We start from the raw sequence: 25199 nt of genomic DNA on the forward strand, positions 1-25199 counted from the left end.
TTTACTGGTGACAGGACCTCGTGTGAGTCCGCGCGGATAGGTAACACCGCCCCGCCCATTTCTGCCGTGAAGCAGTAATGCGTTTCGGTTTGAAGGGTGGAGCAACCGTTGTAACTATACTGAGATCTTAGCACTTATATATCTCAAGGTGGATGGCGCATTTACGTTGTAGATGTCCATGGGCTCCAGTAACCACTTAACAACAGGTGGGCTGTGAGCTCGTCCACCCATCTAAGCAATAAAAAAAAAAGATCCCTAAGAGGTCTGAATAAAAAAAAAACTTCCAAAAATATTGCTTTAAATAAAGGTACCTACTTATCAATAGGGTCAGTGATGTATCACTAATGTAGAAATATTAGGTTATTGGAAATAGTAACTTAGTAAGCAACGGCTTGGCTGTTTGGTATTGCTGGAGTCCATGAAAGACAGTGACGTTTTACCGTCAAATGGATCGTGTAATCGTCTGCCCATAAAAGTAAGAAAAAATAAATAAGTTAATGTTTTTCAGTTGACTGGCAAATTATTCACTTTGGGTTTTTTTTATATTATGTAAAGTTAATTTATTTTCATAAATCAATTATTCAATTGATTTCCATCAATGTATTAATCAAATATTAATATTACATTTGATTATAATGAAATTTCAGAATTTCTATTAAATCGTGTAGTTATGGTTAGATATAATAATTACATGTTCAGTGAATATGTAAACAGTAAAGTAAAATGAATTGAAACGTTACGTAACGTACGGTTGCATTTCTAAAAACAAAACTGTAATTTTAGAAGTCGGTTTGGTCTTTTGGAAGAGTCGATAAAATTTAAAGAATCGTGTGATTCAATTAAAATAATTATTACATGGATTAGTTTTGCAATTTGTCAATCTTATTATTCAGTTTTAGTGTTTTTTTCCAAAATTTACTTTTGTTTGTCTATTCAACAGAATAATATTTCAAAAACGTTGAACACTGAAGAAATGCATGTAAAAATAACCACATACGTTTTGTTTCCGTTTAAAATGATATTTAAACAGAATAAAACTTCTATTTATTAAAAGAAAATTATGTTTGCATTGTTCAGCTCACCCTCGACGAAAATCAACAAAATAATTAATGCGATTCGTCACAATTCACGTATCGGCGGCCATTTGTGCGGCCATTACCGACTTACCGTCGATAAGCTTTACTGCCAAACGACATGGTTAGTTTGAGCTCCTGGCACTTAATAAATTATAATAAATACATGCAAACGAAAGAACGTGCGTTTATTAATTTTCCGCAAATTTGATCTAGCGCTATAAATGCGGAGGCAATTTGCGATTAGAAGCACTGACTCCTTGGCCGGTGGATTCATTTGTGTTGAGTTGGTGAACAGGGCGTAAAATATTTATGTCCTTCCGAAATACTAAGTTTAATTTTTCCATCGATAGAACACGCTAGTTACTATGTTTTTTATATATAAGAGCTTACGTGTGAATGTTATTGTGACGATAATTATGAATTTTCTCATTTTATACGTGCCTTTTAAGAATACTCGTATTATTAACCTTTAAAGGTAAATAGCATTCGTTTACTTAAATAGTGATTTTATTTAGTAAAAGTTCATGCGTAAGATGGTAAAAAAGATAAACTACATTCTCAAGCTATCGTATCCAGCATTAAGCAGTTAATATTTAGCCCTGAAGCGAACGCGTATCGACGTCAGAGCCATTTGCATCGTGCACTTAACTTATTTATTTATTCATGGTATAATAACCACGAAACCCATGTAAGTAATCGGATCGGAAACGGCCCCATCGGCGGCGGCAAGTTCTCACAGTGCATAAACAGCGATCGGAGCATCGGTGCTTCGACTAAAGCGAATAAATACTTCGATACGATCGGCTCACCGTTTAACGAGAGGGCCTTTTCTGCGCCGCGGTGAGTCGTTTAGCGAATTTCAATAGTTATCGCGCGGAGAAAAACTCGCGATAGGGACGGGCGCGAGCGGCAAGCCCGGCGGGAGCGGGACGGAATTCACAAGAAAGAAGTAATAAAAAGTGATGGTGTGTGCGTGGTCGGAGTGTGGTGGCTTGGGCGGTGATGCAGGCCCCTCCCTGTGGCGGGCCGCCGGCCGCCTCGCCGCCGCCTCAGTCGAGTCGACAGCGCTCCAAGCCGCACCGGTCCGCTCTAGCCGCGGACGCGTAAATAGCGCGCGTAAAAAGTTTCTTCTCGCACTTCGTAACTTACGAACAGTCCCACTACATTCCTAAGCGCATCGTAAACAATTAATATCAAAGCCTACGCTTGTATTATGTCAAACTGTTCACGTTTTGTGTTACGATTTTAAAACGAAGAAAGTGTTTTAGAAGAGAGATTTAACTATTTGCTTAAAACGATAAAACTCATTTCGTGTACTTGTTTTGAGACTTTTTGTTTTATTCGAGATAAAAAAAACAAAACTAAAGTGTAATTGAGACATTTCAGTTTAAAAAGGTTTATTTATTTATTTATTTGTAAAGTTGGAACGATTATGGTCTACTCCACCGATGGGATGTTCGGAAGGTGACAAGTTGTGGACTCCGAACGGCGGACTGGGCTCAGAGGGGACTAACTTGATGCTGCTGCAAGGCGAGGGTCGAGATCGGCAGGGGCACGCCATGGAGGAAGACTGCTCCGCGCGCCCCTGTGCTACAGACTTCTCCATCGCAGCCATAATGGCAAGAGATAGACAAGAGCGACGAGAGAGGCGGAGACATAGAGATCCTCGAGAAGATACTCTTACTCCACTAGGTATAACTTTTACATACATACATTTCAACGCAATAATATTCATATTACAAAAACATTAAACCTCATAGGTCTTAAAATAATTACATTTCAAATAATTTATTAAGTACCATGTCATTTAAATCTTTTTTAGTAATGTTACTATTCATTCATATTTATTTATTGATCGTATTCAAAATCACTTTAATTAAGAATAAAAACTGTTAATTATTTTGTGAATCGCAAGTCACTACCCCTTTAATGGGTACATGAATATTCGACTAATTAAATAATAAAAATAAATCATCCAAGTACAATTAATTAGAACTAATGAAAATTCTGAGTTTTTAATTTACATAATATAAAGCGTAAAATATAATACCCGCCCATTAAATTTTTTAAGAAAATCTTCAAAGTATTATACATAACGAATTATGTGTTACATTAATGTCTTAAAGTCTTCTATAAATCATCATTAAATCTCGTACAAACACAAAAACAGAAAGACACACACATTAAATTATTATTTTGTTATTAAACCTCTTTTATCTTTACATTATTTTAATTAACTTGTTCAAGAAACAAGATTGTATTTTTTAACCTGTTGTCACCATTAATTAGCATTCTTGCACGGCAGTTTCAAATAATATAATAGTATTCGATTAAATTTCTTAATGAATTTATGATTTAAGTAAACATATTTGTGAAATACGTATAGCGTTTCACCTTTTTTACGTTTCACCTTAATTGAGAGTGAAGATCAAGGATCAAGACAATTTAATGAAATATATTGAGCTAATTTTTATAAGCCTTACATTTAATACCGAGTCTTAGAAAATCTATGTATCTATATAAAAATGAATTGCTGTTCGTTAGTCTCGCTAAAACTCGAGAACAGCTGTACCGATTTGGCTAATTTTGGTCTTGAATTATTCGTGGAAGTCCAGGGAAGGGTTAAAAGGTGAGAAAATATAAAAAAGCTCGGAATTATATAAAAACAAACAATTTTGTTTTTCCTTTGATGTGTCCCCTTGATGTGTCTTTTATTTATCGATTGAGGCACTACGAAGTCTGCCGGGTCAGCTAGTAAATAAATATATGTTTAACAACAAAAAATTATTTATAAAAATATTTATAGAGAAGCATTGAAAAGATGGTGTCTGAAGATAATTTCGAAGGCACTTTTATTGTGATTTTCTAGATCTCATGGTTTTGGTCTTATTTCATATCAATCAATCAAATTATTTCAATTATTTGGTCATCAAATTCAAAATGTCAATCAAATTATTGCTGTAAAACCGGTTTATTGAATTATTTATTGTGATGTTTACATATATATTATCTACATTATTAAAATTTGTTTTGTTTGATTTTTGAGTCACGTCTCTTTGCAGAAAGAATCTTACAATTCTATAAATTATAAATTCCGAGTTGGTCAGTGAGAGTCTCTTACAAGAAATTTGGTCTCTAATCTGAATAAGGCAGTTCATTTTAGTCTTCTATTACCAGCATTTTTCATCTTCTTTCGTTTAATCTCTACATAATTATAAACTTATTATAATTGAATTAAACGCTTTCCATTAAGAGTCCAAGTGATATCAAAGGTACCCTGTTGTGAGCACGCACGATAAGACATTATTCCCTTTAAGCGAGAAAATATTATTATTCGTTCCAAGTTTTAAGGCTCCAATAGCTACTGTTAGGTACAATGCAATTCAGATTTCAAACTCGCGTGTCGCTTCAAGCTACAGTAGGTAGCGGTACGTTTTGCGGTAGGCGGCGGCTTGGCTCTGCCCCTGGCATTGCTGAACTCCATGGGCGACGGTAACCACTCACCATCAGGTGGGCCGTATGCTCGTCTTCCTACAAGGGCAATAAAAAAAAAGCTATCTGCAGAGTAGGTGGCGACTAGTGGCCTTTATGATGTGATTGTTTGTTGATTGGTAATTTCCTAATACCATTGGTTATACCCATTTACGTAAAATAAAAGTAAAAAAAATAGAAAACGCTTCGTTGATATCGTAATAGATAATTAAAAAAATACTATTACTGTATTCATCGTTGTTCAAATATAAACAGCATGTCTATCAAATTAACCGACGGAACTTAACGAACCAAAAAACACTACTGTATTTCAGGACAATATATATTCTGTTACATCACTGATACTTTCTATAAAATTAGATTTAACAAATATTTGTAATCTCCAATAGTTTCTCTCTAGAAACTAATTCAGGAATTAAATGTTTTAAGAAATCACCAAGTGTATTTGTACTTCCGCTCGATATCGAATTAACTACACCCGATATGCTAACCATACAATATTAATTACCTTCACTTTAGGATCTGTAAGAATTTTTGTATAGTGTAAAAAGCTATTATAACTATATTATATTATATTATATATGTACCGTAAGTCTGAAAGTATTGGATGGAATGGATGCTTAAGACTAGAAAGAATCCAAAAATCTAAGTGCTAACAATCGTAGTGATCGTAGTTTGGAAATAAGTTGCAGAATCAAACAAACAAAGATCCTCTTTTAATTAAGGACCTTTCGGTGTGACAGACATCTAAGCATCCAGCTCTGTACCAACTGGCAAGTTGCTAAATAATACCTATTGTTTGAAATGTGGGTGTAGAAAGTTATCAATACCGTGCAGTAAACAAGGTCTTGAATGTGGACGCATTACGACCTGTAGTTAAAAGAATAGAGGAACTAAACATTGAAAAAGAAATAAAAAAAAGATAAAAAATAAAATGGGTTATTATGGGCACAAACTTAGAGTTCCTAAATAAGAATTGTCTTTGTTAATAGTCGAAGACATGATAGAACGTTTGAATAATATAGAGAGGAAGAGAAATAAGAAAAGGAATCTTGACAAAAAAGTCTGCGCTAGTTGTCTAATAAAGACACCACCCATAGACGTACCCACTGAGTTCCTCGCCGGATCTTCTCAGTGGGTCGCGTTTCCGATCCGGTGGTAGATTCTGCGAAGCACTGCTCTTGCTAGGGTCAGTGTTAGAATCACTCCGGTTTGAGCCCCGTGAGCTCACCTACTGGTTAAGGTTACGCTGATATAGCCTCTCAAGACTATCAGCTTAGGTAGGAAAAAAAGAAGACACCTGAGATCTGTATTAAGAGATCTTTGTGTTTAAGGTTCAGGGCGTCTTAATGAGCCCGACCTTCGTTAACAGATGACGTTTGAAGAAAATTACTTTGAACAACAGGCCTTCTCTCTAAAAATGAAATTAAGTCAATGAAACCCCGAAATATATTCAAAGTTTGGACATACATTTGTACAAAATGTATTTGTTAAAATAGATTGGGAATTTAAAAAGATATTCTTTGACAACTACCTCATTTATTATTCGGAATGTACGCGGGAAAATATTTATTTAGTGTGGGATTTTATAAAAATATTCTTTTGATCTCGGAAGATAGGAAATCGGTTCGCGATGATGGTTAGAATGAGGTAACCAAAAACTTACCTAAAAATTGGTGCAGACGCCACGTAATTGGGTGCGAATAGTGTGTTCATGTCATAATTTGTTTGTGGTTTTTATATCTTAAGAAAAAAAAGTATAGTAATATCTGTGTTACTCAATTAAAAAAATAGTCTCAATCATTTAGAATAGTAACGTTCACAAATGTTCTAAAAATGAAATTCGTATTCCGTCCAAAAAGAAATGTTTTAATCTATGATTATGATAGATAGTAATTCTATTAATGTTTCAGTTATTATGCTCAATATGATATCAAATGAAGCGAGTGTTAATTTGAATTAAAAAAATAGAAAATATAAAACGATGTCTCCCGATTATATCCATTTTCTGGAATTTGCGGTTGATACTACCGCTAACGCGTCTACTAAGCGTGTTTTAACTTTACTAAATTTTGTTGTTGGCCAAGTCTCTTTGAATATAATGATAATTTATTTTTAAATTAAAATAGCTTGAAGATAAGATAATGACATGGGTACAAAGTTATAAAAAAATAACGCGTTAACAATACTTATATCCTGAATCTCAGTGAGAATTATTTACGATAGTGCTTGTTCTATTACAGAGAAATTCGTAGACGCGACAGCGTCTGCATCAGGATCACCGTCACCGCCTCTGGTTGAATTCGAGAGAGACTCTCCGGTGGACGTTTCTTCGACTTCCGAGGCTGGGTCTGCCAGTGGTACCGCGGGCGGATCGAGAGCCGTCTCACCCCCCCCTCGTAATCCGCAGCTGGTTGAGCGATGGTCCAGCGAGGAGATGCGCCACATACAATGCCACCTCGAAACTAAGGAACTTTGGGACAAATTCAACGAACTCGGAACTGAAATGATAATCACGAAGACTGGAAGGTGAGCTGCTTGCTTTCACTTGACACTTGATTTTAGTAGTAATCACTACATAGTATAAAACAAAATCGCATTCTCTGTCCTTATATTCCTATGTATGCTTAAATCTTTAAAACTACGGAACGGATTTTGATGCGGTTTTTTTTAATAGATAGAGTGATTGAAAAGGAAGGTTTATATGTATAATAACATCCATTAAACTGTGGAGAAATCAATAATAAATTACAGTTTCCGAAACGAAGCGAGGGCGGGTCGCTAGTATCCAATAAAATGAGTTTTTAGTCGTAATATTCACAAAAATTAGTGTCTACTGTTTTAACCCGTATATCGATGCAAATATCGCGAATTGTATGTATGGAAAATTAATGATGGCGGTTCGTAGATAAGACGATATTGCCAAAATACAAATACAGTGCTTACGTTTGTTTATGCCTGAAGAACTCAGTGTGCATATGGTGTATCACACTGACATCTCAATGTGAACTTTGCCATCGGTTCTAAAATATGAGGTCAAAGTTTTGAGATATATTGCATAATTGCTGTCCTACCCTTCAAAGCAGAAATGTTGACAGTAGGATGTTTGGTGAGCATCAGTTATTTCTATTTCGCCATTCCTACCGCGAGGTAGTCATGCGTTAAACACTCATATCTCAAGGGAACATTCGTCTTGTGATATAATCACCGAATATACTTCTTAATTTTATTATTCCATTATTTATTGAATCATATAAATCTCGAATTGTGTATGACGAGTTCCGTACTCACTCGTATTCAGTGTTATACAGTATTTCCCTAATATTTCAAACTAGTAGTAAATGAAACTGATACTTATCAGTAGGCAGCGGCTTAGTTCTGCCCTCGGCATTGCTGAATTCCATAACCGATAACCACTCACCACCAGGTGGGCCGTATGCACGTATGCCTAAAAGGCCAATAGAAAAAAGTACAAAAATATAATCGCTATTAATTGTTCTGTTATAGCTATATATGATAGTATGCATCAATCATTAAGTTTAATGGGTCAGACCGCCTGGATAGCTATATTCTTCTGGCCCTGTAAAATCATGAGATTTACAACCCTTTATTGGCAATCTAATTGCTCAATACTTTTACCGTTGTACTTATTAAAATATGACTTTACGCCAACTAATTGATTGCGATCGTAAATCCGAGCTCCTTTAATGTTAAACATGCGTTATTGAGTTTCAATTTTCATAGCGCGCAGTGAATAGCCACTTAACTTTTGTAAAGAAAAATTAAAACTCTGTGGTAGGTAGGTAATCGAATCCGGCGGTTGTTTCGAGATCAAGGTAATAATCGGCAATGCGTTTCGGTGGCGATAAGGTTGGTAGTACACTGGCGACGTCAGCGGCGCGAGGCGTGTCGGTCGCGCTGCGCTGACGAACAATGGCCAATCGAGCCCGCATTGGATGTTGCACGGTTACCGTGCGTTTTAACTCACGAATCTTAGTCATTACCGGCGCGGAAAGGACCTGAATCTGCATTCAAAATTGTACGGCTTTTCTCTTTTTTTCCTACCTAAGCTGGTGGTAGGACCTCTTGTGAGTCCTCACGGGTAGTTACCACCGCCCCGTCTATTTCTGCCGTGAAGCAGTAATGCGTTTCGGTTTGAAGGGTGGGGCAGCCGTTGTAACTATACTTAGACCTTAGAACTTATGTCTCAAGGTGTGTGGCGCATTTACGTTGTAGATGTCTATGAGCTCCAGTAACCACTTACCACCAGGTGGGCTGTGAGCTCGTTCACACATCTAAGCAATAAATAAAAAAAGCTGATAGCCTTGGGAGGCTATTTCAGCGTAACCTTAACTAGTATGTGAGCTCACGGGGCTCAAACCGGAGTGATGCTAACACTGACCCTAGCAAGAGCAATGCTTCGCAGAATCTACCACCGGATCGGAACCGCGACCCACTGAGAAGATCCGGCTAGAAACTCAGTGGGCTAATGTACGGCTTAAGCACTGTTAATCAGCTCGAATGTTCATAAATTACCAACTGACGTTGCTTATGAATTGAATCGTAAATCAACGACCGATAGGAGAGCGAGCGTCGCAAATTTAACAAACCCAATCTTTTGATAACGTCGCCCTTTTAAAACAAAACAAACAGCTAAAACAAGAGCGAAACGTCGACGATAAAACTCATTGGTTCGTTACCGATGTTTGCTGATGAAATTTTATTTAATCTCAAAATCTATATAGAAAACTTTGGCGATGGCCAAGCGTAATGCCTAAAACAATGAGCCCTGTCACGGACTATAAAGCTGTATTAATACCGCAGTTATTTATTCGTCGTAATGTTCTCGAGTTAACGACGCCTCGGGCATTCGGTTTTTCTACCACGCACCATAAAATACAACAACGGGAAATATACCCTTTTTTGAAAACTAATCGGTCCAGAACGATTTTTGGAATGTTTGTGCCGAGTATACTTTGTAATTGCAATAGTAAAGTAAGCCTGTTTAATACGAACACCATAGGTCATATGAAGGTTTTGCTGGTACATAAGATAAATCAATGGAATTAAAAGTTAGGACTATTGTAGTGTGCAACAACACGTTACTTTAGTTGTAGTATAGGTATAACCATTGTATTTTGTATTAAGTAATTAGTAAGGCAGTCAATAAACGACCGTCGACCAAAGCACTCGTATCATTTAGATAGCCCACACATCACAGTATCTTTAAAGTTTTAAAGTAAAAAAGAGAAAACTCTCGTATTAACCATGAGAAAAGTAATTTCAATGGTACAACGGCAGCAAAGGGAAGCAGCAATAGAGATAATTTGTCTCATATCGTCACGCGAGCTTATCCGGCTCGGCCCGGTCGATTAACATAAATCTCGGCAACTAACCGTCACGAATGTAGGACTGGCTAGGGACGCGGGTAACGGCTAAACAAACTGACGCGAGCGTCGATGCGATCGCGCGACATTCGCGTGTCGCAGCGACGGCCCGCGACGAATCGCGACCGTTGCTAGCCCGCATAAATCAGCATTATCTCGCGAGATAGCCGCGCGTTTGGACCCACCCCGCCATATCACGCGGAGCCCTGTGTCGTTCGAAAAAATTAATGACTCGGAAAAACGATTCGCTTATGAGGGATCTTTCACTGTAATTGAATTGCTCCGCAGAGATCGGCCGTACTGTCGGGAAAACTGCGAGAATCATATATGTCCGAACAAAACGTGCACTCGGTTCTTTTCGACAACTTCATCAAGAGGAATGATTTTTAGAGCACTTCCAACAGCAGACTTCTTTTATTATTGGGCCATAATAAAACTAATCTCGCCATTAAGAAGTTTCTCGAATTGTTTTCTAGAACAAATCTATTGAAAATATGTACACTTGTTTAATCTGCGCGCATTAGTTGCATTCGCCCCTTCCAGATTAACATAACAAAAGTAATAGAATAATTTAAATTATTTACTTTAGTTCGTCGGTCGTCACACACTAATAGCCCCCAGAGCTAACGCGGTAAGCTCCGTTTTTAAAACAGGACTGATCGTTACACGTAGTCTATTCAATTGGACCAATTTTTCATTCGTTCTACAAATATTTTGATATATATCCGATACGCGGATTATTTCTTACTGGACTTAATATACTAAAAAAATGTATGTGAAAGCGATTATTTAAAATTAACTTTGTTTGGAACACCAAAAATTATGTTCTTGATTGTTTTAGAGAACAAAACGCTAGTAACTGCAGTAAGTAAGTGCAGATCTATAAGTGAATTTTTACAAGTAGAAGACTTGATGTTTGAATATAATTAAATCAACACTTTAATTCAAAGATTATCCTACTTTTTTTAAACCTAAGCTGATAGCCTTGAGAGGCTATTTCAGCGTAACCTTAACTAGTAGGTGAGCTCACGGGGCTCAAAACGGAGTGATGCTAGCACTGGCCCTAGCAAGAGCAGTGCTTCGCAGAATCTACCACCGGATCGGAAACGCGACCCACTGAGAAGATCCGGTGAGAATCTCAGTGGGCTGTGTCTTATCACTGTATATCTGGTTAATTCGCTCGCCGAGCCCTTCGTCGCAAGCGACGGGTTCGACGAGGACGGTGACCGGTGCTTGTGGTACCTAAAAGCACCGTTAATGGATCGGGAGGTTCCGTAATGACGTGTTCTGGGCGACGTCGACTGTTTACCATTCGGTCTTCAGGTTCGGGTATGGCCACCCTACACTATTTTTTTTTTATAGCTTAGATGTGTGGACGATCTCACAGCCCACCTGGTGTTAAGTGGTTACTGGAGCCCATGGACATCTACAATGTAAATGCGCCACCCACCTTGAGATATAAGCTCTAAGATCTCAGTATAGTTACAACGGCTGCCCCACCCTTCAAACCGAAACGCATCACTGCTTCACGGCAGAAATAGGCAGGGCGGTGGTACCTACCCGCGCGGACTCACAAGCGGTCCTACCACTAGTTATTGTTTATATGGTAAGATACCCGCCACTTAAAGGTTAAATATACGTTTCCCTACAATCAAATACTGCCAATAGAATTTAAATTAAGATGTTTTCGTAACACGATCTATCGACGGCCGCGAACAACGGGATACCTAGTGAAGATGTTTTCTGCGTATTACTTGCCAACGCTTTAATCGTTTGATCGCGAAGTTGGCACGCCGATGCCTCTATGATTTACATCTCACCGACTATCTCAAAATCGTAAATTTAAGGTATCATAAAACGTATTTCAACTGCCGCGACTTCTCTTTGTTGTTCGTGATGAAGATGAAAAAAAAAACTGGATCGTTTAGCATCTAAATCATCAAATACACTATCAAAATCACAGTTATCTTACGAAAATTCACAATGAATTATTGTTTTCTATAAAATATATAACAAAGTTTTGATCGCCGTCATTATTGTGAATAAATATAATGATAATAAACGTTAACTATATCGAATCAGATTTTCTATTAACCGCTTTCTTCTTCCGCATTTAATTCAAACAGCTTAATTAAAAGTCGGTTTTTGTTTGATGAATATTTTTATCAACCGCTTAAAAATAAAACGGATCAATTTAAATTCACATGTCTATTAGATAATAAGTGCTATAAAAACAAAGCTTTAATGATAGTTTGTTTAAAAAAACGTTGTTTATTTCGACGTCTTTCAAAACAGAGCAAATCGAATGTATCTACGTAGTTGTAAATTATTTAAGTTACTTCTAACTAAAATACGTATTATTTAATCTTCTTCTTCTATATACCTACATATATAAAAATTAATTTCTGTTCGTTAGTCTCGCTAAAACTCGAGAACGGCTCAACCGATTTGACTAATTTCGGTCTTGAATTATTTGTGGAAGTCCAGAGAAGGTTTAAAAGGTAGATAAATATGAAAATGCTCGGAATTAAATAAAAATAACAATTTTGTTTTTCCTTTGATGTGTCCCCCGTCGGACGGATTCCTTTTGTTTGTTTTAAGTTTATTTTATACAAAAATTTTGGTCTTTTATTTATCGATTGAGGCACTACGAAGTCTGCCGGGTCAGCTAGTATTAAATAGTTATCTTATACCTTTAAACAAGCAATTCTTGTATATTAATATATATGTATATAATCTGAATCTCGGAAACGGCTCCAACGATTTTCATACAATTTAGTATACAGGGGATTTCGGGGGCGATAAATCCATCTAGATACCATTTATTTTCAGAAAAGGTTGTTTTATTCGTGTTTTCAATAATCAACTTTTCCCGACATCTATTGGCGAATAATAATACTATTTTTCTTAATTGAGGGCAACTAACCGCTTTAAAGACACAACAAGATGGCTTTATAAAAAAAACCGGTCATCATTTAGTTATTTAAGTTAGAAATAGCTTAAATAATAAGAAAGATGGAAATAAATGAAGTTTTCCGCAGTGAAGGCTTTGCGGGACATTCAGCGGCTACACGTTCACGGGGGCCAGTTCGCAATTTGTCGCACTCGCGCGATAATTGTTGATATACGATCGCTATCCGACACTGTAATTGTCAACGTTTAATCTTCTAATTGGATCGCATTTAGCAATGCCAGTGCGTCGCTTCTACCTATTAGGAACGATAGTTTTGCAATTTAAAATAAAATAAAATAAATAAAAATTAAACCGTCTTTCGGTAATACTTGTAAAACATAAACCGATGGAGCCATAAAAGCCGGTGGATCGAGCGAACGAAGTCGGAAAGCAATTTGCAACGCCAATTTCAAGAACAGTAAAAAGTGCGATTCACAAGTGCAACTTGAGACGGCGTTTAAGAGCGAACCGGGGCGGCGCCCACCGGGGGCGAGAAAACAATTTGGAATTTTATCGACGGCTAGGAGGCGCGGGGAGGCCGTGTTACCTCTGATTTATGTTCTACATTAGACGCGAGGTGAAATAAACTCGCAAAATGCATACATTCTGAAACATACATACATGCATACATACTTTTACTGGTGCTAGGACCTCTTGTGAGTCCGCGCGGGTAGGTATCACCGCCCTGCCTATTTCTGCCGTGAAGCAGTAAGGCGTTTCGGTTTGAAGGGTGAGGCAGCCGCTGTAACTATACTTGAGACCTTAGAACTTATATCTCAAGGTGGGTGGCGCACTAACGTCGTAGATGTCTATGGGCTCCAGTAACCAATTAACACCAGGTGGGCTGTGAGCTCGTCCACCCATTTAAGGAAAAAAAAACGTTCGTTACCATACATACGGTGTTACTTCAGAGAAGTTGACAATAGAAACCAATAGCTTTCATTGTTACATATATTCTTAATGTTTTGCTTAGCAATTTGGCAAAGACAGCTTGGTCTGCCGACGCAGTGGTTCGGTGACGACAATATAACAAACAAAGGATGTAACAGTTATAATAGCGCGAAATGTCATAACACATTTTCACGGTCAACAAATATTGTTTTGGGGTTTTTATTGCATTACACGACGCTCATTCCGAGGAAGTATTATATTATAGAAATTAGTGCCTGCCCACATAATTTGAATCCCGGTATAGTCGCTTTTTTTATGATTAAAAGATTACTAGTGGCCCGGAGGCCTTTCTAGTTTCACCAGGGCAGGTGGGCGAGCAAGGGCTCAGCCAGGAGGGGTGGGATTTGCTAACAACTACCCGAGCGCCTCCGAAGGAGACCTAACAACTCAAAAGTATCTGCATCGCGAATGAATCTACTACCGGATCGGAATCGTGTATAGTCGCCTCACATCATCATATAAGAGTATATTTATATTCTATTGATAAAACGTTAAATCTCGAAAATAGTTATATATAAAAAAAAGTGGACAGAAGATATTGAGCTGTTTTTTGTTTTCTATTTGCAGATTCTTATACACTACTCGTTAGTCTAGTTTACATACTAAAGTAATAAAAATTCCTTTTTGCTCAATTTCAATTGCTATATTTTTCTGCTTAGATATACAAACGCAGAAAGAAAATTATAACAAAATTTTGTGCAATTCCAAAAGTTATAATTACAAAATCGAGTATTAATAGAAATCATAACTTCAACACGGCATTACCTACTAAGCCGTGGTGTCTTTCAAATTCAAAAGTTAATTTCCCTAAAACATCAAATGAATCGAGTTGCCCGAAGCTCTCGCGTTATTTAACTTATACAAAAGTTTAAATTGAAAACGCTACCAACTCTTTGCGGAGACGGAGTCAAATTTTGAACTTTGCTACTGAATCGGAAATTTCTTTATAAATATCTTATTAGGCTTAAATTCAGTTGGTGTCACGCTGCTGACATTAATTTTATTCGTGAAAGACGGGAACGGAGCGCTCCCGGAGACCTCGGCTTCGGGGAGCAGTGAAAATGTATGCAAACGGCAAACGCTGTACTTGGCGGGCTGAAAACGACAAAAGAATTAAGGAGCTCTCAGGGCTGCCACGTACAACAACGTATCCAGAACAAGTCGGCGCGGTGACACCACCCACTACTAAACGCGCCTTTTGTTGCTAATTCACAATTCACTTTACTATATTCTTACATCTTATTAGAGATATTGTGATATATATAAATTACCAATTTCATTCAACAATAAATTCTATTTTATGTCGACGGTTCTTTGTGTCTGTTACAAAGAACGCCCTAATCACTCACTCATCGAATGTACGATATGAAAAGTTCCAAGACGTGTAATTATACCGGAAAATTACAAGTTGAGAGCGAACCCTTTCTGTTATTTTATTTCGAAAATCGAATTGTAATGGAATAATGGAAATTACTGGCCGTTTTTAATTTTCCCTTATTTATTTATAAGCACAGCCCTATCTTTCTCGGCTATCTAGGTTATGCGAATAGAACACATGCAGCTTATTCGAATACAGGTCGTTATAGATGTGTGATTCATGTAAATGCACGAGTTTACAAATGTAGCGAGGATATCGTGAGCTAATCTCGTCCCCGCGCGACCCCCCATGCTTGCCAGAGGGCAATATGCCTCCGGGTCTAGGGTGGTAGAACTGCTCGAGAAAACGTGTAAACTAATTATGTACATTTTCGTGGCCACTTATTTACATAACCACGGGTTGAGGCCCGCTTTCACCGTGAATATTTCATTTGTAATCTTTACTTTGACGGTTTAATATGACAGCTGTTGTTTTGTTTTGAGGAAACTTTTAATTTTTGTCGTTCTCTTCCGGTACAACCACCCTTTGTGTGCTGTTTTGACGCCTACTTTAATCATAGGCGGTATTCGAAGAAGTTTTATACAGAAACATGTCTGGGAAACATCGACTGGTGGTGGTAATTTCCATTTTTGATAATTGTTGTTTTACTCAACAAGGCGCTTATTAAACAAATGACAATTTTTTTCATCTAAAAAAGATTTTTTGAATTTATCCAGCCCTTTAAATATCGATAGATCGACAAAGCTGCGATACATATAGTGGACAATGTTGACGTTTGCCAACCATGTCGTTAATTTACAGGAAGCCCTCAAGTAAATCTATTAGTAGGTAATGAGCGAATAGGGCTGTGCGGTGGTGGTATTTATACCGCGCCTTCGCGGTAGCTAATTTATGGAAGCAAGTACGCGGAAAATGTTTAAATACGGAGTTGAGACCCGTCGCTTTGTGCTGTTGACTTAAGGTAGCCATCCAATACGCTGAGCAAAAAACAAACCGTGAATACTAACTCATATATAAAATTTATTCATAAGGTTACATATGTACACTATTACACTGTATGTGGAACCAAAAAAATCATTAAATATGAACTCTTGAGTTTTTTAACTGCTTCTAATATATTAAGCAGGTATCTCCTCTATATATAAAAATGAATTGCTGTTCGTTAGTCTCGCTAAAATTCGAGAACGGCTGAACCGATTTGGCTAATTTTGGTCTTGAATTATTTGTGGAATTCCAGAGAAGGTTTAAAAGGTTTAGATAAATATGAAAATGCTAGGTATTAAATAAAAATAACAATTTTGTTTTCCTTTGATTTGTCCCCCATCGGACCGATTCCTTTTTATTTGTTTTGAGTTTATTTTATACAAAAGTTTTGGGTCTTTTATTTATCGATTGAGGCACCACGAAGTCTGCCGGGTCAGCTAGTTAGAAATAAAAAACTAAAAACAATTGAACCTTTTCTTTTATACTAAATTCTTAATAGAGTTACTTAATAGTTTAGTATACGAATTCGAAGACTACAAGTATAGAAATTGATTAGAAACAGAGATTATTTTCGATGATTTTTGTATTTATCTGAAAAATACGCGCTTGTTTCAATAAGCAGTTAATATTAAAAAAAGAAACAATTAAAGACACTGTAGAAATTAACATATCTCTGTCAAATTTTTACTAGGTTTATTCTCTTGTTACGACTGCTTTCAATTTAGAATATGTAGTAAGTTATAATAATGCTAATGAAATTAGAGCTCATTTTAATGTCACCTATCAAGCAAATTTAAAAAACAGATTCGTAGATTTTCATTTTTTTCAAAGAAAACCTCAAGCTACTTACTCTTAACACCACAGAAACTTATTTTATTGTTTCATTAGAGTACCTATAAATAAATTAAACCAGATATTACCTATGTCGATAGAATATTTGCCCCAAAATTTGGAATACGGTGAACATCGACAATAAGGCGATTGTCAAAATGAGATCTCTAAACTAGTTTGACCCGTAGTTTGAGATATCTTATAGGTCACGACATTATCACAGAACCTCTTGCCGATTATGGCTCCACGACCCTCCTCCTTCCCTCTCCACGCTGACGTCTAGCGTTTTAACAGCCACTACGTGATCTCTAAAATAGGGATGTCAACATACCTACGTTAATTATTGCATGCTCTTAATTATTATAGATCTTACATTATAACTGCTCAGGTCTGACAATTGGAAATTATGCGAGCCCAGAGATCTCGAGCTACTACTATACTAATTTTTACTACAATTACTATTCTGTAGTAGAAGTATTGAGTATTGGAGCTCTCACCTAAATTTCTAGTAATAGTTTAAACTAGCTTGTCGTTATTGCTTCGCATATAAAATTCGGACCTCATTTCTTAAAGTAATCTAAAGTAAAAAAGTAAAGGTCAATCACATCGCGCTTTTTTTTATTGCATAGATGGGTGGACGAGCTCAGAGTCCACCTGATGTTAAGCGGTTACCGGCGCCCATAGACATTTACAACGCAAACGCCGCCACCGACCCTGAGTCTGCGGTAGGCAGTTCAGCTGTAAGCTGCGGCTTGGCTCTGCCCCTGGCATTGCTGAAGTCCATGGGCGACGGTAACCACTCACCATCAGGTGGGCCGTACACTCGTCTGCGTCCAAGGGCAATAAAAAAAGTCATAAGTTCTAAGGTCCCAGTAAAGTTACAACGGCTGCCCCACCCTTCAAACCGAAACGCATTATTGCTTCACGGCAGAAATAGGTAGGGTGGTGGTGGTACCTACCCGTGTGGACTCACAAGTGGTCCTACCACCAATTAAAAACTGTAAAACTATTGTGTAAATAGCGTTGCATAGATAATTATACCACATAATAATATACCTATAATCATGCCTCTTATGTTCTTAATAATGCAAATATAAATGTTTGTTTGTGTGTTTGCTCTTTATTCGTTCCCGAACCATTAAAATGGTGATTGAATTTGGTGTAGTTTATGTTAACACATCAAGGAAGGTTTTTGTCACTGCACCTGCACAGTACGATTAGCTATACACGACTAATTTCAACAAATCTATCATTTTTATAAATTAGTAATAGTTTGGTACAGAGGAGCTCTCTTGGGTTTTACTACGGAACCATAGAACAAATACAATTTATAACAATTAATGCATAAACCTTTTGTTTTGGTGATACCACTTTTCGATTGAGTTGTAAAATAACATTATAGATCCATGCGAAGGCATAAATTAGTCGACACTCACACTGCGCGATTTTCCCTGAGTCATATAATTTCTAAAAATTATAATTTTGTGGGTTTGATTTTTATTACACGATGTTATTCCTTCACTGTGGAAGTCAAATCGTGAACGTTTGTTGAGTACGTTTTTCATTAGAAAAATTGGTACCGGACTGCGGGATTCGAACACCGTTGCATCGCTAGATACGAATGCACCGGACGTATTATCCTTTAGGCTACGACGACTTCAAAATAAGCGGGGTGGTGCCCTATCAGCAGTAAAGTCATATATTTTCACATTTCGATAGCTATTTACAAAAAAGAAGCGAATGAAACGTCAACCCTATTCGTAACCGCCCAGCTCTGGCCACGACAACTGACGACATTAGCAGCCGCAGCCACAGGGCACGTCCCGACAAGACGTTCACATACCTAACTCAAGCACATTATGTCTTATATAGATCAACGAACTGAACATGCTTGCGAACGTGAGGATGTTACATTAATAATCTCCAGAGAAGGTACCTATACGATGAAGCGAAAAACACTTCACATTATTTTTAAAATATGTACTGAGAAATATTAGTTAAGTAATGTAGAAAAATTCATATGAACTACTCCTTAATTTACGATGTACAAGTTTAAATAAGTAGTTAGTTTTAAAAAGTTTTTTACGGTAGATAAGCTCACGGCGTATCAGATGGTATTCGTTATCCTTACTGTTATCGTTACTGTAGTTTATAGACACCGCGTCCTAAATGTCGCGTCATTTACCTACAGAGAAATAATAAGTAATGTAGAAAAATTCATATAAACTACTCCTTAATTTACGATGTACAAGTTTAAATAAGTAGTTAGTTTTAATAAGGTTTTTTACGGTAGATAAGCTCACAGCGTATCAGGTGTTATTTGGTTACTGTAGTTTATAGACACCGCGTCCTAAATGCCGCGTCAAAGTCAATTTACACGGGACGCGTGAATTTCTTGCTACAGAAATAGTCAGAACGGTTTTGTGACCAAATACTTTATTCGAAAACCATAGAGAAACGAGAATGATTATAATCAACATCACCTTGACCGCTTGCGGAAAGATTTCAACATATAAACTATTGAACAAAGCAGAGAAATAATGTAATTATTTGCGTAATTTTGAAGTATGATGTGCCCTGAAATTCCAGTGGTAAATAAATGAATGTTCTGTAATACACGTCGCTTAAGTTTCTGATTTCGGTGTCGACTCGTGAAACTTCTTAAGTCTACGCCTCGAGCTAAGATTTGTTGGCAGAAGCTCACAGGTTCTAACACATATGTACTTGCTTACTTTGCGAACGTGTTCCGTAATGTTACATTTGAAACACGGGTTTTAATTAGAATACTTCAAGGCTCTTTAGAAACCTGAAGTGGGAAAAAGCGTGGTTAGCGAAAATTAAACATCCTATCATAGCATACAGTCCTCTGTTCCACCATTATTCCAAAGCAATTGAGACATCGACCTCATGACTCAAGATGAGCTGTGGCATCTAAATCGCCCGTTTGTTCTATATTACATTAATCACATCAATAACAATCGAAAGGTTCTTCAAACAGAACCTATGATAATTTCGCACTAAAAAGAGACAGCACTGCCTTTTCTCCCTGTCCCACCAGTATTTAGACTGTAATAATGTGTAATCATGGTCGTTTAGTATTTGTAAAAGCGTCCAATGGAAATTGAGGGAATGAAACGAGATCGCCGGACATGACTTCTCTGGAAAATTGAGATGATTATTGAAGACCATTTAGCCAACCGACTAAGTTAGATCGGCAGTCAAAAGCTAAAAGGGCTAAAAAACATTCAAAAATTATGTATGTAGATACATAAAGTATTATTAATCTATATATTAATACGTGAAGCATAAACTTTGTATCCCTTTTTACGAAAATTGCGCGGACGGAGGAGTATGAAATTTTCCACACTTTTTTTTATTTATTTTTTATTGCTTAGATGGGTGGACGAGCTCGCAGTCCACCTGATGTTAAGTGGTTACTGGAGCCCATAGACATCTACAACGTAAATGCGCCACCCACCTTGAGATATAAGTTCTAAGGTCTCAAGTATAGTTACAACGGCTGCCCCACCCTTCAAACCGAAACGCATTACTGCTTCACGGCAGAAATAGGCAGGGTGGTGGTACCCACCCGCGCGGACTCACAAGGGGTCCTACCACCAGTAAAAACACTTACCTATAGAGAATATAGAGAAGAAGTGCACAATGCTAATATTTCTTTAAAATAATGCATAAAAGATACATTAAATCAATAAAGAAAACGTTACAGACACTACCATGTATTTGACAAAACACATTCAAGAAAATATACTCTTTGTTTACTGCAATTGGGAAACTTTTGTTATTGTTTAAAGTCTGTGGTCGAATTGAGAATAAATTAATATTGTTTGTCTTTAATATTATTGATCTATAGTGCAGTTTTGGCGAATACTGTGATTATATTATCGGATCATAATAGTGTTTGACAATAGAACCATAATAACGTTTAAACTTATAATTTCAGTTAACTATAGTCGAATTTCGACTAGTGCGGGGCCACTAGTAAAGTATTATTATTTTTTAAGGAAAGAGTCTAAATCCGCATTGACTATACGTTCTTTTTTTATTCTTTATATTATTTCGATCAATAATATCGGACATACAACAAAAATAAAACGGTACAAAAAAAAAGAAAGAAAGAAGTTTGAGCGTGTTCCAGCGTCGTTCGGTGTGCAAGGCGACACCATTAGCGCGAACCAACCGAATAAAAACAAAACAATCCCAATTTAACGCAGCTTGCATGTGTTACAGGAATTTAAGTTTTTGCGCGCAAAATCTGTGGAATTTATTATACATAATGTAAGTTAAATATTTGAAAATATTTAAATTTTTGGAAATATTCTTACATGGTATCTATCTAATAATACGTGAAGCAAAAACTTTGTATCCCTTTTACGAAAATTGCGCGGACGGAAGAGTATGAAATTTTCCACACTTATAGAGAATGAAGAGAAGAAGTGCACAATGCTAATATTTTTTTAAAATAATACATAAAAGATACATTAAATCAATAAAAAATACATTTATACACACTGCTATGTATTTGAAACACACACATATACTCTTTGTTTATTGTCAAACTTTTGTTATTGCTTAAAGTCTGTAGTCAAATTAAGAATAGGTTAGTATTGTTTATCTTTAATATTACGAGTATTTGTCTATAGTGTAGTCTTGGCGAAATCTGTAACAATAGAACCATAATAATGTTGAAACTTATAATTTCAATTAATTATAGTCGTATTTCGACTACTGCAGGACCACTAGTTTCTTTAATTATGGGCAGGTTTTTGGTTTAGCTCTACTTCTTTCTCACTTTCCGTTCATTTTACTTGGATCACTCCTTTAATACCTACCGGTAATCAGTTCTGTTTTCGTTTGCAATTAGAACCAACTAGTTTCAAATTGAGTCGCGGTATTGACGTTTTCGGGTCTATTTTAAACACCAGACGAATCGATACCGACTTACTATTTAAAGCTAAAAAAATCTAAATGTATCAATACAGTACGACAGAATAGTATAAAAAAAATGAAAATCGAAATGAATGTTTTTTTTTCATTTATCGTCATTCAGAATTCATTCATCATTGTTCCGAATACAGTTTCGCCATTGAGAACAGTCGGTTAGAAATTAATTCTCTTTTACACTATACAAATGTACATGAAATGTCTCATACCGAATTTCCGTTAAGCACATGAACAAAGACAAGCAGTAATTCAATTCAATGTGTCATTACTTCACTAGGTACTACCTACATATGTAATTATATTTGCACACACACAAGTATTATTTGTTTAAATTCACTAATTACGTCGCCAGTAATAAATACTTGCACTCAACATCTGCTGTGAACTAATGGCCTGGTCTGGTAATGCATTGTAAAAATGTTTTGTTTGATACGCACGTCGCATATATTTGTTCTACCATATGTAGGTATATATTTTGAAAACTTACTATTTAATTACGTATTCATATTTTGTTTTTCTTGCTAATTTTAATTCTTATATATATAAAAGAAAATCGTGCTAGTTACACTATTTATAACTCAAGAACGGCTGAACTGATTTGGCTAGAAATTGGTGAGGAGCTAGCTTATAACCAGGAGAAGGACATAGGATACTTTTTAACACATTTCCGTGGGATGTGACATAAAACGTGGTATAACAAAACGCAACTGACAGCTAAACGTAATATTATTATATTCTATGGTTAATTAGGTATAGTAGAATTTTGAAGTTGGTAAATGACCACCATTTTACTGAGATTCTATTTCATCCTATATCATCTCATCTCATTTCATTTAATTTCATCCCAGTTGATTAATATCTCAAACTAATCATCTTCATTTCATTTCACTCCATATTATCATTTTTCATAAAAATAATAATATAAACTAAAATAAGACTTGACCTAAAGGTCTTAGTTAACAGGACATAAAGTCCCTAAAAAAATTTTGAAGTTGACCGGTTTAAAACAAACCGTGTGGCGGAACAAAGTTAGCCGGGTCCGCTATTATATTATAAAGCGTAGACAACATCGCTCGAAGACTTGAGAGAAGCACATACAAAAAGCGATTCCATCAGGTTATTTTTTTGGCGTGATTCGTCTGTATGACGGCTCCACACCGAGCAGTGGCCCCTTATCGGAGATCTCGCGTCTAGGCCGGCCCGACACAGATATTAATCAATCGGATTGACAAAATCGTGCGAGTGTCGAAAATTTGACGCGGTGCCTAATCCGGACCTCCCAAGATGACGATATTTCACGCAGCGCCGTAGCCGCCCAACCACGCCCCTGTGCTCATTAGGTGCCTCTAATTCACATTAATCTCTTACACTTTCTCCCATAAACAAAGAATGCTCCGATGCCGAGAGTAACATGATGACATTTTTTTTGTGTGTTTCATTCTTAGCTTAAGTCGTTTATTAACTCCATGTAAACACGTGTAAACTCTATCGAAACGCAAAGCTCTTGCTCGTAATATTGTTGAAATTATATTTAGTGGTTAATTTAATTTTAGTACATGGCAAAAGATCTGTCTACATGTATAGAACGGATTCAGAACGTTTGCATTGATCCGGCGGGTCTATGTGCGTTCATTTGTCATCATGTCAATCAGACGTCGGAGTTGCTGATACGCCCTTTTCCGTCGTGATCCACACTCGAGCTGCGACTGAAATATTAAAATTTTAATATTACGCCACACACTGCGCCGTGTGTTCTATTTCATAGATATAATACGGGCTATGAAATTTACTCCTCGTAAGATAAGCTTCGAAAAAGTAAACGTTATTTTTTGCGGCGCATTTCATTGTAAAGGACCTAGTAGTAGTGTAAAAATACTAGTAAGGTGTACTCCGAGCCTTAACTTAATATATTTGTATAGCCTTGAAATAAGTAAATATTTTATCTCGCTCATGATTACGCTTGCCAATCTATTTCCAAAATCGCCAGTATAAAAGTTAAGGCAAAACATTAAGGGGATGGTTTTTGTGAACTTGATATGCCCCGCATTTTTATTTATATTCAAATTCCATGCCCAGTGTAGTCAAACACGGCTTTGTTTGGAACGAGAAATTAGCTGCATTAAGTGCGTACGAATTATTGCTCCGTCGCAATGTAACGCAGGACAAATTAACAAAAACACACCACAGCTTATAATTGAAAGACACATTCAACTACGGCCTATTGGAAAATACCACAACTATTTTTCAAACCGTTACAATTATGGATCAACAAAATTCATTCACAATTCCTTTATTTGTTCCCGTGTCTTAAATTATGATATAATTTTGTTAAAATCTTTTCGTATCTTTAACTCAGCCGTTGATTAGAACGTTTTAATGCAAAACATCTTTTAAATACTGAAACATCTCATGAGGTTAGTCACGAAACGAATTGGCGATTAGTTTTACTATCTTCAGCGTTACTATTTGAGAATATTGCAAGACGCAGTTTAGTGTTTCAAACGGAGTCATATCGTAAAATGTGACGAGTCGTGACCGTGTCGTGATCGTCACGTCGGATGACATCTATATGTGATGCCCGCATCGGGGAATCTGTCACGCGATGACAACCGTGACGAATACGACACCATAGTCTCTTACTGTTACTCTTACTCATTAGTCCAAAGATCTCAAGTTCTGGATCAGATCACTCGACATTTGTCTTGCTCTCTTTTACACTAATAATTATAGACCAAGAACAAAACGATTCCTTCAATTTTGTTTTTTGTATAGTTGGGTATTTATCTACATAAATGCAGATTGGTATGAAATTGGAATCGTTTTGTTCAACCGTAACAATCATTTCAAATTTGTGGTTGAAGAAATACTATTCATACCGAAAAGAATGAACAAGGAGAGTTTAAGATTAAGTTGGTACGGTGTAAAATCTTTGGAGACGCAATGTGAAAGCAGAGTGAGTGTGAAGATACAATAAAAAAAGAACTCATGGCACTACCCGTGGAACACAAAGTAACATATCTGCAGAGATAAACCTACAAAGATTTACTTTTTAAACTCAGGCACATTTATCGCAATACAGTTTATCTAAAACAGTCAGCCCAACAGCTCGTCCTACTAATTATGACGATTATATAATTAAAACAACAAAAAATACAATAATTCCGAAGTTGAACACCGAATCATTT

General features: G+C 36.7%; 1 protein-coding gene across 2 annotated transcripts in view; it reads left to right on the forward strand.

Moving 5' to 3' along the window:
- Window positions 1-1997: 1997 nt before the first annotated feature.
- LOC114248379 (T-box transcription factor TBX20) overlaps window positions 1998-25199 on the forward strand; it is a 42333-nt gene continuing 19131 nt past the window's right edge. The window contains exons 1-2 of one of the 2 annotated variants that reach the window (XM_089740352.1): window positions 1998-2768; window positions 6812-7097. In XM_089740352.1, the coding sequence (XP_089596478.1) occupies window positions 2525-2768; window positions 6812-7097 (530 nt within the window). In that variant the 5' untranslated portion in view covers window positions 1998-2524. The remainder of the gene's footprint in view (window positions 2769-6811; window positions 7098-25199) is intronic. The other variant, XM_089740353.1, reaches the window with a different exon arrangement.

This window comes from Bombyx mandarina, chromosome 04 (assembly GCF_030267445.1).
Source record: "Bombyx mandarina strain Sakado chromosome 04, ASM3026744v2".
Classification (NCBI taxonomy): Eukaryota; Metazoa; Arthropoda; class Insecta; order Lepidoptera; family Bombycidae; genus Bombyx; species Bombyx mandarina.